Source organism: Haliotis rufescens, unplaced genomic scaffold (assembly GCF_023055435.1).
Source record: "Haliotis rufescens isolate VD_foot unplaced genomic scaffold, xgHalRufe1.0.p SCAF_35, whole genome shotgun sequence".
In the NCBI taxonomy this organism is placed as follows: Eukaryota; Metazoa; Mollusca; class Gastropoda; order Lepetellida; family Haliotidae; genus Haliotis; species Haliotis rufescens.
The window spans coordinates 1808315-1825468 of NW_025964057.1; the positions used below are offsets into that span (position 1 = coordinate 1808315).

Sequence of the window (17154 nt, forward strand, 5' to 3'; positions counted from 1 at the left end):
ACAATTATAAAATGCTATATCTGACAAAATACCTACAACATATTTACTAGCATTGTTATCTACAATATTTGATACAAGACGGCCTTATTTCAACCATTATTAATGCATACATACATAAAACAAAAGAAAGGTCAGGTCACACTTCATTTATTTCAAGCGGCATAGAGATCTTAGTCAGTTGTCAGTTGTTGTTAGTCAGTTGAGTTTACGGTGGTACCGCATCCACAAGCTCCTTCCTAGCGCGTGACACCTTCGTTACACTCTCGGTAACATCGCTGCCACCAGTGGCCTCAGACCACAGTTATCCCATGAACCGGAAGGAAAATAGGAGAATATAGTACCCAGTTGAAATGGGCTGTTCAGCCTGTGGCAATTTTTTTGGAGTGACTTGTGATAGCTTAAATGAAAGATAAGACATTGTAGTTTGCTGTCAATTTTTTGTAAGCCCCAATCTGTGAAGGTATTGATTCCAGCTTCCCATGATTTGACCCCAAGTTGAAGGCCGCTGTGTGTGTTTCGGCTCGAAATTTCCGGTGAGCATTGTTGACAGTGGTTACTGCGAAAGCAAGGTGGTGGATGCTGGACGTAAGTTTGCGTTTTAAGTGACAAGTGGCAGGTTGGTCAGCATGCAACAGGAGAACAGCCTACGACTGATAATAATTATGGTGGGCTGTCATGTCACTGTAGATAGCAAAGAAGGAAATTAATTGTGGTCTGAGGCCCAGTGTGAGCGCGGCCATTACAAGAATCTTGAAATTTGCCCTCTAACCCCAAATGAAGTAACGTTGATACTTTTGTTTATGTCTTTGGGAATGCCATGATATTTCATTTTGAAAAGGTTTACGACTGACCATGTTTTCCAGATGAATTTACTTTGTTGTTTTAATAATCAGATTGGTTCGAGAGTGCAGACTAACGGAAAATCAACCAACTTCTCCCTTACATTCTTACTATATCAATCAAGGATAGTTTTAATGAAACAGAAGTTCAAATTGACAAACGAAGAAAGTAATTTAGCAGCGATAAGTTTATTCGGCGTCACGACAGTCGTCACTTGTTTGTAAACATAACGGTCATTCGGTTGCGAGTGCAACTCCAAGCATGGTTGTGGCCACCTAGTCACAGTGGGGAGTTTTGACTGGTGGCAGCGATAGTATAGAGAGCTCCGCGAACGGGCTATCGCTGTGAGGAGCTTGCCGCGTGCATCCAATGAGTTACTTCCCTTTGACCATGGAAATTACCATGCGGCACTACAGTAATTTACCATTATATCACTTTCGTCCACCAGATAAAGTCGAAAAAAATTCTTTGCGCAAAATATTGATGTGTCTACTCTAAAAGAAATGTTTGGGCTGTGAGACATTAAAACTGCCACCCTCTGCGCTGCAATACGAACCCATTTCTTAAACCTCTTTCTTTACTTGTGGGCTCTGCACTTATACACAGCAGACGTAATTCGAAATTAACATATCGTTTTCAGTTTCAACAAAATCAGTAAATGGAGAAGAACTGTCTGCGGCGTCAGGCAACAACCAAACGCTAACTTTTTTTATGGGGTGACGAGTGGGGGCAGGACATACATTATTACCCTTTTCGCAGACACCTTGTATCATCACTGTTTTCCCGTGATCCATTCATATAATTATAAACACAATATTCCTGTTACGCCCAGTGGAATCTGTCTCGGCAGATAATCAAGGCTGGTTGTTCTACGGCGTTGACGTCATATATTCATAACACTAAAAGTAACATGTTTCATCATCCGTGATACCTTTTATTCAAGAAAAAATAAGACGACCCAATTTCAAACTGTTTATTCACAAAACAGACGTTATATTAAACAAATCGCATCTACAAAATCTGGCTACGAGTTCATTTTGGCAAAACAGGCTTTGGATACTGGGGCTTGTCGCTGGTGATGGTGATAAAAGACAATACATATATGGAATAAGTAATACTGGAGAATTACATTAATACTGGGGTGTATTATTACATTAAGGCTATAACATATACCAGTACCCATATACTGTCAGTGTATACGTGCTCCGGTACCTATTCAACAAACATATCTCCAGCATAAACAGCTGGTGTCATCAATTGGTGTATTAGTAATAACAACAAAACAGGACTTGACACACCACAATGTTCTTCCATAAATCGCTACAAACATTTCTGTTATTAACAAGGGCGTGTTCAACCGATTAGGAATACACAATGACGGCGAAAAGTGTCAAACCGCCACGTCCCAATAAATAAATAACTAAGGTATTAACCGAGTGAAACACATTGTTCATCAAGATACTTTATATTTTGGTGTCAAGGGCAGATAAAATCTTCTACGACTGCAGCTGTCTTAAGTGAGTGTGGTCGGTGTAATATATATTGTGATTCATTCAACAGCTGCAGATGCATATGTATGACGGATACTAGATATCCAAAGCAATGTTATGACATGTTGAGAGGACTGGACGAGCAAGGCAGCAATGGACCTCAAATGTTAAGAAATTACTTTATTCACGTGGTTTTAAATATGTATGGAATAATCAAAGTGTCGGAAACATTGATTTATTTCTTTTAGAATTTCAACAAAGATTTAGAGACTGTTGTGTTCAATCTCCTTTTCCAAAGTTAAATGAGCATTCAAAAGTAGATTTTTACTCCACTATGAAGTGAACTTTCGCAATTGAACCATATTTGCTTCATGTAAACCATCTTCCCGTGGCAAAAGTGGAGACTGACTTTTATTAAGTTAACACCTTTCCCGGGAAGATGCATGTACACCAAAGAGACCAAAGAAGATATTTAACATCATTAAGAATTGTAGAATTACAAATTATGAAATATATAGGTAGGCGGGAGGGTGTAGCTAGAAACCTCAGATTTTTTTCTTTTTGTAAAAATATTATTGAAGGTGAGTTACATTTATTGTTAGTATGCCCATCTTATGATATTTTAAGATACACAGATTTTCCCAACACTAACTTAAAAAAGAATATTCTCTCAGAACTTTACTACAAACTTCTAACATTGAAACCATGTCACTATGTGCTAAATACATTAAAGAGGCCCGATCTTTACGTTCTTCATAATAATAATAATAATAATAATAATTTTGTACTTTAATCGCACTCTGTACCTCTGGATATTAAGCCACCACTTTGTACATAATGCATGTACCTATAGTGTACTTGGGTCTGTGGCCTTTACACTAAAATAAACTTACTTACTGATGTCAGATGTTTTCATTAAGACGAGGATTTTCAGTTCGGCGTTACCACTGTAACTGCCAACGCATGCATCCACTTCTAAGAAACTGATACAGAGACCAATGTGTACATGGACTATAGTACATCTCTGACGATACATTACATACAGAGAAACCCGCACTTTGGCTTGCTTATCAACGTACAATGGAACGCATGTGTAAAAGTATAAAAAACACTCTTGTCATGGTATATGTAAGGAAGAATAATGCTGTCATTTCTGTTTCAAATGTACGAGAATTGCATTCTCATAATATGAAATCCAAACATCTCTTTGGTTCTTTACGGCGTCTGATCCCTGTGGAAGTTAGTAACTGGGAGTCTATATAAGGGAGTGGGTACTGGCTGGATCCACCTTCTTATGCAGGCTTCCTGGACTAGAGATCCTATTCTACAATGCCAGTGGGGGTTCATACGTATGCTGGCCTTCTCGCTACATGTCATTGGTTTTGACAAACTTAACACTACTATCTACAAGTCAGCAGCACGTATCTAGTCATGTGACTGTACGCTAAGGCACTCGATGGTGGGGCAAGGTTGGCGGCCAATCAGGATGCAGCAGAAAGTCACCACGACCGCATGCAGACGATACCCGCACCCGGCTGGTTGCCTCGATGTCACGTGACCTCATGTCCCCACTGTAGCCAATGATGGCGTGCGGAGGTCTCAGAAGAGGAGCCATTGCGCTGGATTCTGAAGTGAAAGAGATGTTTATAAATATACATTTAGAGGCACACTTTGCTCCCTTCCTCTTCTGTGGAACATCATTTTTTCACGGTTTACAAGTAACCAGCGAAATGTATTGCTGTGTGTATCTTTTATTTCAAACACCATCTTCCCGAGGCAAAGGAGTTAACTCTAAAAAGTAAATGTGGAAACAGTCAGTTAACTCTCTGGCCTCGGGGAGATGCTCAAAAACACAAAATCCGAGCAAAAGTAACAGTACACAAGTAGCCAGACTCTTAGTAAGCAAGTTGAGAAAATAAATATTTGCTATCTGTCAATTGAGTTATGAATCCGTTTTAATACCGTGAACCATGGCTACAAATAGGGAGATTTTGGTTTTGGATAGAAGATTTAACAGAGATTTCACCAGGAATGAAGTCTTCCTCGTGAAAGTAGTTACTGCTGTGGAGTAGGAGAGAACACATTGACTCCAGTCCGAAGTCAGAGTCTAGTACCTTTATTCGGTTTTGGAAACTTAGATATAAAAGCAGTCTTCAGCAGCCCATGCTTGTCATGAGAGGCAACTAAAGGGATCGGGTGGTCAGGCTCGCTGACTTAGTTGATGCATATCATCGTATCCTAATTGCGTAGATGCTGTTGATGTCACTCACTGGATTGTCTGGTTCGGACTTGATTATTTACAGACCGCCGTCATATAGCTGGAATATTGCTTAGTGCGGCGTAAAACAACAAACAAACAAAGATATAACAGGTCTTGATATAAAGGAGGTCACTGTACTGAAGGATGGAAGAGAACACGAGTCTTGTGTTTCTGACAGGGTGCCGTACCTGTGGCTCCAGCATACTTCATGAACCTGTTGAGTGACGGGTAGGCTGTGTTGGCTCTCGGCACCATTGGCGGGGTGGGCTGCAACATCGGTACGTGGAATGTACTCACACAATAATATATCAACATGGAATATTAATAACATAGATGTGTACATCTACAATGGTCTACTGGTGTTATGGGATATGAAGCATGGTTTGACGACTGATGCAACATACGTATTAAGGTTTCCATGTGTAAAATGATAATAACATATGTTCAATCGATAGGGATCATAAAAAGTGTTACCATTAATTGCAGCCGTGTGGTTGAAACAAGCACAGAGGTACATGATTGAGTGAGATGTGTTTAACGCAGTTTTCAACAGTATTTCGGTTGTAACAGGTATGTCATCTTGATGTGGAAAAAAAGGTACATAGACGCTAAACAAAGAGCACGGGTATAGTGCTGACAGACATAGTTTATTAAGGGAGAAAGTCCCCTTGCCGGGCATTAAAGGGACTCAACTCTGCACCAACTTGATGCGGTGCCTCAGAGCACTGAGGGGGCGGTCGGGTAGCCTAGTGGTTTAAGCGTTCGCTCGCCACGCCTAAGACCCGGGTTCGATTCCCAACATGGGTACATTGTGTGAAGCCCATTTCTGGTGTCCCCCGCCGTGATATTGCTGGAATATTGCTAAAAGCGGCGTAAAACCATACTCACTCACTCAGAGCACTGAGACAGTTCCACAAAGCAAATACTGTTCAAACCTTTTCAGCAATAATTACAGACATTGGCACTGAGACATCTTTCTTCCCTGTAGACGTGTAATTATGCAACGTTTTTTGATCACACATGACAGTATTGCCAACCATGCAGTCTGTTTCCAACCCAAACCAGTGACATTCTATCACTATATGTAACGTGAATGCACAGTAGACGTGTAATTATGCAACGTTTTTTGATCACACATGACAGTATTGCCAACCATGCAGTCTGTTTCCAACCCAAACCAGTGACATTCTATCACTATATGTAACGTGAATGCACAGTTACTACAAGTACACATCTATGTAATTGTTACCTGTCTGTGGGCGTCCCTGGTCGCCTGCAGGTCTTCCTGTTCGCGGTGTTTCTGTACAGCCATCATCACCTCGTCCTTGTCTGGTGACACACGGGGGAACAGTCAGGTAGGAGGCATAGAATGTTGTATTTAATATGTCATGTTGTTCGGGTAAACTTTAACGAAACGCTCAGCAATATTAATATTATGACGGCGGTCTGTAAATAATCAAGTCTGGGCCAGACAGTAGTGATCGATATCATGAGCATCGACCTTCGCAACTGGGATACGATGACAAACATCAACCAAGTCATCGAGCCTCTTTCGTCTGGAATAATACACTAAGTGCCTGTGGCGATGAGACTGGCAAACTGGATCTTTTAATAATTACTTTCAAAACGTCTTTCCTATCTTTAGTAACCGTGTCAGCATTGAAATACAGGTCACCTTTGCATAACTAAATATTAGTTTTATAATAATAACCTCAATTGGGATTTTCTCCATTCTAATTTGGGAGTTTCCTAGTCATGGTGTGGAATATATCAACACTTTGAGTGTGACTAGTTTATTCCCTGACAGGACACTTGGGACTCTCGCATTCGGGGACATTCTGCTTGGAACATCATTCGTGACCAACTCGTGTTATTCCGGGACAAGCCGAATGGCGTCTCGTGCCCCGCTCGTGGACATTTTTGCGACTGGGTTCCGCCTAAGCGCAAATGGGCATAGTTAAAAGAATTGTCAACTCGTTGCGTAATAAGTCACGTATATTTCCCCAAAGTCATATATGTTCCAGATGCTATTAAAACACATCGGGACTTACGGTATTTATACAGTATGATTGAACACATTCAACTGTATCTAGGGTATATTTTTAGATGCAAAACATATGTAAGATAATAAATTACCCTTGAGGGATTTTTTTACCAAAGCACTTGAAGTCATACGCGCATTCTGATTGGTTTGTAATATTCTTTCACATAACATTCATCGATTCTTCTACGGGGTTTTTGCAGGTTATGGAAAGGGGCGAGCGGTGACGAATAGTAGAACGTCTTAGAGCTGAGTATCGCCGGGTATCTTGCGATACAATACGTCACTGAACTATTTTACTCTGAAACCTCCGGATTTATACATTTATTATCACACAACAAAAATTTGTCAACAAAACCGTTTTAAATGAAGGGATGGTTATTAAATGTAACAGTTTAATAGCGGACACGCCCTTAATCACCACGTCCTCGTGTTCTGCTTTCAAGTTGCGCTGTCGCCCCATTCCGGGATATGCCGAATGCAGCCTTGTTGCAGGTTACGGAATCATGCGAGTGGTGACGAATGGTTGCTCTGTGCCACATCTGCCATTACGGGAGGTAACTCTATCAGTCTCTGTTCTATTTATAGCGTATCACATATAGCGATGTCATATTTATACCGTATGTACCTTAGTATCGATGATATCGTAGGTATCGGATAATCGTTACAGCCCAAGTCAACATATATACAAGATACATTACGCCGTGTCAGCGAAATGATAACCCGGTAAAACCGTTAATCTAGACGATTTCCCTGGGAAAAGTACCGTCCCGATTAAGCAGGTTTCATTGTACATACACAATGTACATGGGGAACGGGGACTATCGAACTCATCAAAATGAGTGAACACATCCACATGCCTTGCTCGTCTATATACAGCTGAAGGGGTGGTCGGGTAGCCTAGTGGTTAAAGCGTTCGTTCGTCACGACGAAGACCTGGGTTCGATTCCCCACATGGGTACAATGTGAAACCCATTTCTGGTGTCCCCCGCCGTCATAGTGATGGACTATTGCTAAAAGCGAGGTAAAACTATACTCAATCTTTATATACAGACGGTCCTGGGGGTATTCGGGATAGGATGGGTCACAAGGAATCAATGCTTGTCGCTAGAGGTGACTACATTGGTCGGGTTGCCAAGCTCAGACTCATTGGGTCATCGTTACCGAGAGTGAGTGAGTGAGTATGGTTTTACGCCGCTTTTAGCAATATTCCAGCAATATCACGGCGGGGGACACCAGAAATGGGCTTCACACATTGTACCCACGTCGGGAATCGAACCCGGGTTGTTACCGAGAGAGCGGGACGTTGCACATGATATAAACATGATATAAACAACTGGTCCTCGGTTTGTGTATCCCAGACCTGATTATTTACAGACCACCATGATGTAATTGCGGCGTTTATTAAAAACCTCCAGTCAGGTCATCCTATTGTTCTGCAGTGGGTTTAAATCTCATAAACGGGGATGTCATATAATATCTCAGGGATTTCTTTAATACAACTTCCGTTTATATTGTAACATATGAATGTTTCTCGCTAGAAATTAATTATGCATTTGAACACAATGTAATGTAAAATAAAATGACAAAGGTACCACTACAGAGGCGCTGATAAATCACAATGCTATTGAGAATGTCTTTTTCAAGTACACGTACGCCGGCAGCAGATATTTTACGCCCGTTTCTTACGGTTCATTGAATGTATGTTTGAAACATAAAAATGTTGATAATGTTGTTTTAAGTTTCTTTTTTTCGGTTTATATGTTAGAAAAGACACTTAGCCTCGTTTTTATGAGATTTAAAACCTTTATCCTCAGGATAACGCCCCCTTATTCTGACCCTTTGATTCGGGAATAAATCTCATAAAAAAACCCTGGCGTGTTTCATCCGACACATAACACTCATTCTCAAGCTGCGGACTATGAAGTCTTACGTATACATGACGGAGGGTGTTGAACAGAATCGCAGAGTATCAGCTTGAATATCAGCAAATACTGGAGTGAGGTTTACAAGACCTGATGGTCGTACGAAAGTCACTGATCACTATGTATTTGACAACTATGTTGTTTGTTTGTTGTGTAACGCCGAACTCAGCACTATGACAACTATGTAATAAAGGCATGAGTATATAGAACAAATGTATACCCCACCTTTATCATCCGCTATCTTGAGCCACGCCTCCGCTCCCTGGGCCGCAACGGGATCCAGGTAGTTCTTCACGCCCTATTGGAAATTAACAGTTTCTTTTATCCTGCCTTTACATAATTTCATGTCACTGCAGTGTGATAACGTGTAAGTTCGTGCACTTTCGAGAATTAGGAACACAGAAATGAATATGTAACAGTTACCATCCTGGTGAATATTGAAGAAGAAATATGTGACCTACATAGCCAATTACACCTTACCTCCATGTCAGAATACTGAGATCTGATTGGTTCAAGTTATCGTGATCTTGATAAATACTACGTATTCAGCCTAGGAGTGAAATATATTTGAGAGCGGGAGAATAACTCCCTTATACACCGCCCCGAAGACAACGGTCTGTACGTGGATTTCTGAGTGGGAGAATAAATCCTTTATACCCCGCCACGAAGCAAAAAAAAGCTCAATGTTTACGAGTCAGTGAAAGTCACGTTAGACATCACATGTTAACCTCAGCTCAACCGAACAGCTGTTTTCTATCAATATTGATAGAACCAGGACAGCCAAGTCGGAGTATTAATCATCAGTGCGATTTATTTCTGATCTAAATGTACCATCAAAATAATATCAACTTACTGACGTAAGGCGCTTTTGGACCTACCGAAAGCATTAAATTTTAAAATGATTAAGAATACAATATTACAATCCCAAACAGACTGCCCGCCCTATACGTACATATTGATCCTTATATGTGTTCAACAGTGCCGTGGATGGGCGGTCGGCGACGTATTTACGTCGTATATGACGTCGCTGATGCTGCTCTTCAGGCGGAAGACTAGCGTCGACTGAAACACACACTGTACTATAGAAACGCATTGAACATAAAATATATCCTTCCATAATTAACTAGGATTTCATAATTTCCAGCGGACATGTGTGAACGAGTTGTTTAAGGAGACCCTAGAAAGATGTGCTTGGATCCACGAGTCCATTTCTGGTTCGAATCCCAGACTCCTCCCATTATGATCCTTGATACATGAGCACAATATCCGTGTTCATATTCGTGCTGCTCTTCAGGCGGAAGACTAGCGTCGACTGAAACACACACTGTACTATAGAAACGCATTGAACATAAAATATATCCTTCCATAATTAACTAGGATTTCATAATTTCCAGCGGACATGTGTGAACGAGTTGTTTAAGGAGACCCTAGAAAGATGTGCTTGGATCCACGAGTCCATTTCTGGTTCGAATCCCAGACTCCTCCCATTATGATCCTTGATACATGAGCACAATATCCGTGTTCATATTCGTGCTGCTCTTCAGGCGGAAGACTAGCGTCGACTGAAACACACACTGTACTATAGAAACGCATTGAACATAAAATATATCCTTCCATAATTAACTAGGATTTCATAATTTCCAGCGGACATGTGTGAACGAGTTGTTTAAGGAGACCCTAGAAAGATGTGCTTGGATCCACGAGTCCATTTCTGGTTCGAATCCCAGACTCCTCCCATTATGATCCTTGATACATGAGCACAATATCCGTGTTCATATTCGTGCCCACCCCCCCCCCCCCCCCCATTTTTAAAAAAATGCGGAACGCCATGACATACCTTACATATTGGCCCTCCAACACCATCTCACTTTCGATCAAGTGACGGTTCCCCATGTGATCGAATGTCAACAACATTTCTCAAGTGCAGATAGGGGGCATAAATATCTTGACACGTCGTTATTCAAGAAAATAGTTTAAGACGCCGATTTTAGTTTTTATTCATAATATGTGATTTTCGTAAACTAACACACGTATATGTCATACAGTACCGTGGCAACAAGCTGAAAAAGGACACACTATGTGACTGACACGGAGCCTGCAGCTTACTTCTGTAGCACTGTTTGCCCAGCCTGGTGTCCGGGTTGTGGTATCCTTCAATGTAATGGAGTCGGTTGGTGAGAAAAACTCTAAAACAATGAATAAAGACAAATTACACAATGCGTGGACATATATAATCTTTCATTGTGACACCCCGAGTGTCCTTATCTCTTTGAATAAAACTTTCAACTCTCACTGATTTACTGATTACGACGGGAATACGTAAATGAAATGTACAAATAATACCACAAGGCACCACATAACCCTACAAACATTAGGCCACACATTTTTTATTTTTCGTTTCACGGCCCGCCGCCCCTAACGAAATGCATCTGGAAAAGAAATAAATTAAACATGAAAATATTTATTTTTATCATGTCACCCGCTAGTGATATACGAGTAGACCCTCTTACACAATACAAAATGCTATTTATAAATTCCACGTATACATCACTATCAGTGATTCATGAAGCCAGCTGCAGTTTTAACTCTACGGCAGAATGACTCTCATATAAATAAATGATTAACATAGTGTTTTATTTTTATTTTCGTTTCGACCGACCTTGTGTGGAAAATCTGGAATAAATCCGTGAAACATAAAACTAAAAAAGTGTGGCCTTAACCGTCACCATCTAGAGGTGAAATATACAGCAAGATCATGATACAATACGTATCACGATACACTACGTCACGATGTGATATACGTATCGCGATATACATACATCTTATCGCGTAGAAACGTCTTGACAATATACATGTATATTTCAGAACGGATTCAAAGGGAAAAAACTGGCTGTAGACACATGTTTGTAGCGGCTATTTCTGTTTTGAACTTGAAACGCTAAATTACAACGCATTTTGCGATATTGACAGACAAAAACGCTTGGGGCAATTTAACGAATAGTAAGTAATATATTTTAGCAAGTGTATCGTCTTATATCGATACAGAAAAAAACCATATTGTGTATCGTATCGTTGCATGTACAGTCACGACGCACCAGTTCACCGATATATGTTTTACCCCTATCAACATCCCTTACATTTTTGTACTGCGAATGCCAAATTTAATTTAGGGTAAGAGTTCAACATGCTTGAGTTTTCAATATGTATACAATGTTAACCATACCATTTAATATCTAAGGGTCACAATTACTCTCAAACTGAAGGTATGAATGAGTTGTTTGCCATACTATTTCACGTTGTAAAAAATATTTATATTGAGTCAGTGCTAATAAATCACGACTCCATAAAACGTACATTACTTGAGGTTGTTTGATAAACGAACTCGTTTACCTGTCGGATTCCTGAACAGAATTTAGGGCCAGTAGGAAGACTCCGCCTACTACAGACATGCAGTATTATTTTCAGACTGATTGGAGGTGAGATATATTAGCCATAATATACCACTCTATACTATTTGCTAACCCCGCGAGTGTTCTAACAACCATATCACCCTACTTATCAGATAGTCGACCGGAGGCAGTGTGTGTTAACACGGGTGTCAGGAGATTACCTCACGGGACGACGTCACATGATGATGCAGACAATGCCAACACGAAGGGGTGAAACGACAAAGCACGGCCACGATACGATACGTATCACGATACGCATATATACATCAAATCGCATGTAACTTCTTGACAATAAATATTTCAGAACAATTTCAAAAGGAAAAGCTACCCGTGGACATATGTTCGTTATGGCTATTTTAGTAGTGAACTTGAAACGCTAACTACAACACATATTGCGATATCTGACTGACAAAAACGCCAGAGGTCATAAAGCGAATAGTGAGTACAGTAAACTACGGTTATAACGAACTCAAAGGGACTACTAATTTTAGTTCGTTATAACCGTAGTTCGTTATAAGCATATATACAGCATGACTACAGCAATAGTCGGGACCAAAAAAGTTCGTTATATCCGTCAGTTCGTTATAAGCGTGTTCGTTATAACCGTAGTTTACTGTAATTTATTTCAGCAGGTATTTCATTTTGTATCATGACAGAAGAAAATGTATCGTGTATCGGGTATCGTATCATCACATGAAATCTTACACCGGTGCACCGGTATCGATTCACCCCGATGTCTATTCGTACACACCTTTCGTGTACTGATGTAGTTTGAAATTTAATATACTCCATTGCTACCTGGTAGAGTAAATAAGTCATGTTGTGATTGGCATGTATACTTTGGAAGAACATGACTCCATGACACATTCACGGAGAACAACACCTGGGGCTACTTCTAAACTAGTCATTTACATTTTCGTGACATCCCACACATCTTGTGGCTGCAATATTGCCATTGTGTTGATTGTTATGGATCTTCCATAAGCGCATTACAGGCAACTGTACAATCCGTACACACGGAGATCCGCACCTTGTATACATGTTGGCGTATTCGGACACAAATATTGGACAACCCGTACCCACCCGTACCTAATCCACTGAATGGCTCGTACCCAAATGAAAATTGATCTCATTTTCAACATTATTTATTTCTGTTGATATCTGTTGACCCGGAAATGTTATTTGACACTGGAGATTATGTAGTGACAGGCTGTTATAATGAAATTCAAGCTTAAATTCCATAAAATCCGTTTAGTACTCCCAACCTCTTCTGACCGCAATCTGATTTTTATAAGTACTCGTTACAAATGCAACAAATATGAAAATAAATGAGTACGGGTCATCCAAATTTATGTACGGGTCATCCAAATTTGTGCACGAGTCGGCGGAATAAAGTACGAATTCTGGAAATTAGGTACGGATCTGACGGGAATTTTAGGTACAGGTGAGCCATTTTCGGTACGGATGGACTAGTATCTGTATTATACTATAACCATTCAATGGTGGAATTTTCTCAATGAGTTATTTTGTTAATCCGTTACTCCCAAGACGTACCAATAGCAGTCTTATACTTTGTGAACAATTCAGAAACACATCGACTAAGATTTATTCATCACAGAGGACAAACTTAACAGCTGATAAATGCACTCATAGAGGTTGCATCTATTTTGCAATAACTTGGAATGACTGTCATCGGTTCTATAAATACATAACATAACTCTGAGATTATGCATCGCGGACAACTAATATTGAGGATCGCTGTTTAGTAAGAGCAGCTCCTTTGCTATGGAACACTCTACCGCCGTTTAACCTCAGAAGAATTCAAGAACGGACCTAATTCCAATCACAACTATTATGACCAGCGTCATATGCAGTCTCCAACAACGCGCTTTTGAACACTTAACTGTAGCTTGAATCTAGTGCTATATATACATGTTTAGTTGTTATTATCATCACCACCATCATCATCAACAACAACAATACCACCAACAACAACAATAATACATTACAATGCATGACATATTTCATAAGCAGTGGATGTTTGCAGACTTACGGCGGTGGGTGGGGCTTGTTCCTTCTGGTCGGCGATGTTGGTCGGGATCGTGTCTGTTCCTCTGGTGGTAGTTCCTGGCCCGAATGGAAGTGGTGGTAGGTTGTAGGTTCCCTATCCCTCCTCGACCACATATGACGCGCCTGTGCCCTTATCCTGTCGAACTCAAGGTCCCTGAGTTTGTAACTTGCCTCCATCTGCAGCAGGGTGTTACTGTCTAAGGGGTACCCTGACGAATTCACGCGCCTCAGCCTTGAGACTGGATCCCCATAGCCGGGCAAAATATGCCCCGTCGCCATTGTCAGTAACTGTCTATCAAATGATCCTTGTTAAACCGGGATCGTGATCTACTCCGCCGACACGATCACGGCTGGTGGGTTCAAACAATAACCAACTAACCGCTCTCGAATATCATTTGTTTACAATCGCCAGGCAACGACCGGAAGGAAGCAGGTCATCGGAAGTGTATGCTGCGTGCGCATTGAACACTGAAAGGGGAGTAATCCTGCTTCCGCATTAGGTGTGCGAACATTATTTATCGTGTTTGTTCCGCATTATCGATGAGCAATGTGTAAGTTGCGTTGCTTAGATTGCCATATTTTATTTCAGGCATGATGAAAAGTATGTGTCTCACATTTGTCCGTGCAGCCAGACCCAATGGTATCATAACCGTTGTCACAAATGCGAAGACTTGAAAAATCGTCTGCAATTTCGGATGACATAGTCACTAGCACCTGCACCATTAGCGGTGCAGTTATGTACGTTATTGAAAAAAATCACTCTCACTCATTTTTGTGTGTAGTATTATGAAAGTTTTAAGCACCTTTGTTTTTTAATTGTGTATTGCTTTATCATGCTTCCTGAAATATTTACTTTTAACTTAACAGTTTTGTCTGGTGACTATAGGCCTGTATTGTATTTGTGATGAAGGATGTTTCAAAATGCATGGAAATTATGATGAATCTTCCTATAAACTATGTCTTTTCTGACGCAGATTGATGACACCTGACGATGGCGGCCATAAAGCACACATTGAACCGTGACCTGTTCCTCCCCAATGATGAACGACTGATAGGTCTGATATACGTGTTTAAGGCCCCCAAAAAGAAGAAAGGGAGTTTCCTCTGTGCTGTCCGTAAGTGGTATATTATCAGAGACAGGAATTAGCATGAGAAGTGATTGAGAGTGTACTCCATGATGAGATTGATGCTTAAAAGGCCTTCTATGATTTTATCACAACTTAAATATTTTAAAGCATGTAATACACTGAAACTGTATCATCAAGAAAGGATGATTTCCAGACAAAACAGGGTCCTCAATTCTCGCACAATCTTATAATCCAAACATTCGTGACGTTACATTCGCTAAGCAACACATTTTGTCATAGGTTATGCTACACAACTGGGAACATATTTCATTGTTCAGTTTCTGACTGACCCGTGAAGATTCCAGGGTAGAAAAGATCTTTAGCAACTCATACTTGCCGTAAAAGGCAACTATGCTTGTCGTAAAAGGCGACTAACACGATCGGGTGGTCAGGCTCGCTGACTTGGTTGATACATGTCATCGATCCCAATTGTGTAGATCGATGCTTATGATGTCAATCACTGGATTGTCTGGTCCAGACTTGATTATTTTACAGACCGCCGTCATATAGCTGGAATATTGCTGAGTGCGGCGTTAAACAACAAACAAACAAACAAACAGTTTCTGACTAATGTTGTGATGAAATGTGAATTTGTCCCTGAAGTGTATAGGCTTGTTTCAGTGAACCAAGCAGAGAGCCCGGTACAAGCCCGCGTGTATCAGGTGAAGAAAGCCGACAGAGGAGAGTCGTACAAGAAGAAACTGTCATGGCTGCTCAGAGACCTCAAGATTGTTGATGGAAAGAATGCTAACAAAGTAGGAATGTCATGTTTGGAAAACAGTTACTTAAATATTATGAGATATAAATTTGTAAATGTTAAGTATATATTTTATTTTGAGAGTGAATGATAAATATATTATGTTCAATGTACAAGATGTTTATTTATTCACAGTATTTAGTTTCCATTCAAACTATTATAAACTGTTGTACACAAAAAAAAGTATTTTAAAACAAAGGAATAATGTTCTTGTAAAGTGTGGTAATTTCAATCTTAGGTGAATCAATTTTAAATGTGTTGTCTTTGGACATTAGATTCATCACAATTTGTGCATCTGATAGTGCTCTGGTACAGGGTAGTGTGTTTAAAACAGTTCTCCCTGTGGTTGTGTATGTTGCTTGATCAGCCTCTAGATGACTGATGTTATTTCAGGAGACAGCTGAATTTGACCTGAACTTTGAGAAGCTGTACAAATGGGTGGCCAGTAGTATTGATGAGAAGGAGTCCTTCATTGCCTGCTTGTGGAGGGTAGGTAACTCATGGACCACTTGACTACTCGTGACAACATTGACACGGTACCCTGGGGAAGAATAGGTCTCCAGCAACCTATGCTTTCTGTAAAAGGCGACTATGCTTGTTGTACCAGGCGACTTACGGGATCGGTTGGTCAGGCTCGCGGACTTGGTTGATGCATGTCAGCGTATCCCAATTGAGTAGATTGATGCTGATGATGTCAATCACTGGATTAACTGGTCATCACTCGATTATTTAGAGACTGTAAATAATCGAGTCTGGACCAGACAATAGCTGGAATATTGCTGAGTGCGCCGTTAAGTAACAAACAAACAAACAAAATATACATCTTAAACATTATTTCATAGTTTTTGAGATGTCAAAATATTTACTCAATTTCGGAAAAACCCCAATAGAGTTATAAATAGATGAGTGAAAAATATTGGTTACCCAATGAAAAATGTAATAACCCAATTAAAATAGAAACTCAATTGCTTTGCAATATTGCTTCAACAGAGAACATTAATCATCAAGTCAATTCATGTTATTTTTCTTTTTGTTTCCTTTATTAATTAGTATATATTGTTATGATCAAGCATTATTCCTTATCCTTTCCTATGAATGTTTCTCTTTCAGCTGAGTCAGCGATATCTGATACAGAAGCCTGAGTTTGTCAATGTCCCGCCAGGGCTGCTTGAAGGTACGTACACTAGTGTCCTGA

At 40.3% G+C, this 17154-nt stretch overlaps 2 protein-coding genes across 3 annotated transcripts in view; one reads left to right on the top strand and one right to left on the bottom strand.

Annotated features, from left to right (window-relative positions):
- Positions 1–1799: 1799 nt before the first annotated feature.
- Positions 1800–14503, bottom strand: LOC124134415. The gene is made up of 7 exons (XM_048381095.1): positions 14059–14503; positions 10663–10742; positions 9509–9618; positions 8782–8854; positions 5840–5919; positions 4779–4857; positions 1800–3956 (listed from the first exon to the last, which is right to left on the bottom strand). Exons 1-7 carry the CDS (start codon positions 14352–14354, stop codon positions 3775–3777), a joined length of 900 nt encoding a protein of 299 aa, XP_048237052.1. The 5' UTR covers positions 14355–14503; the 3' UTR covers positions 1800–3774.
- A 34-nt stretch (positions 14504–14537) lies between these two features.
- LOC124134416 (exocyst complex component 1-like) overlaps positions 14538–17154 on the top strand; it is a 44710-nt gene continuing 42093 nt past the window's right edge. For both annotated transcript variants that reach the window (XM_048381047.1, XM_048381048.1), the window contains exons 1-5: positions 14538–14626; positions 15050–15190; positions 15824–15957; positions 16353–16448; positions 17070–17133. In XM_048381047.1, coding sequence (XP_048237004.1) covers positions 15067–15190; positions 15824–15957; positions 16353–16448; positions 17070–17133 — 418 coding nt within the window. In that variant the 5' untranslated portion in view covers positions 14538–14626; positions 15050–15066. The remainder of the gene's footprint in view (positions 14627–15049; positions 15191–15823; positions 15958–16352; positions 16449–17069; positions 17134–17154) is intronic.

Coding starts and splice junctions, on each gene's coding strand:
- LOC124134415 (XM_048381095.1), bottom strand. CDS start 14,354: ATGGCGACGGGGCATATTTTGCCCGGCTATGGGGATCCAGTCTCAAGG. Junction 5,920..8,781: donor CAAGATAGCGGATGATAAAG/GTGGGGTATACA, acceptor GTGTGTCACCAG/ACAAGGACGAGGTGATGATG. Junction 4,858..5,839: donor CCAGGGACGCCCACAGACAG/GTAACAATTACA, acceptor CCGATGTTGCAG/CCCACCCCGCCAATGGTGCC.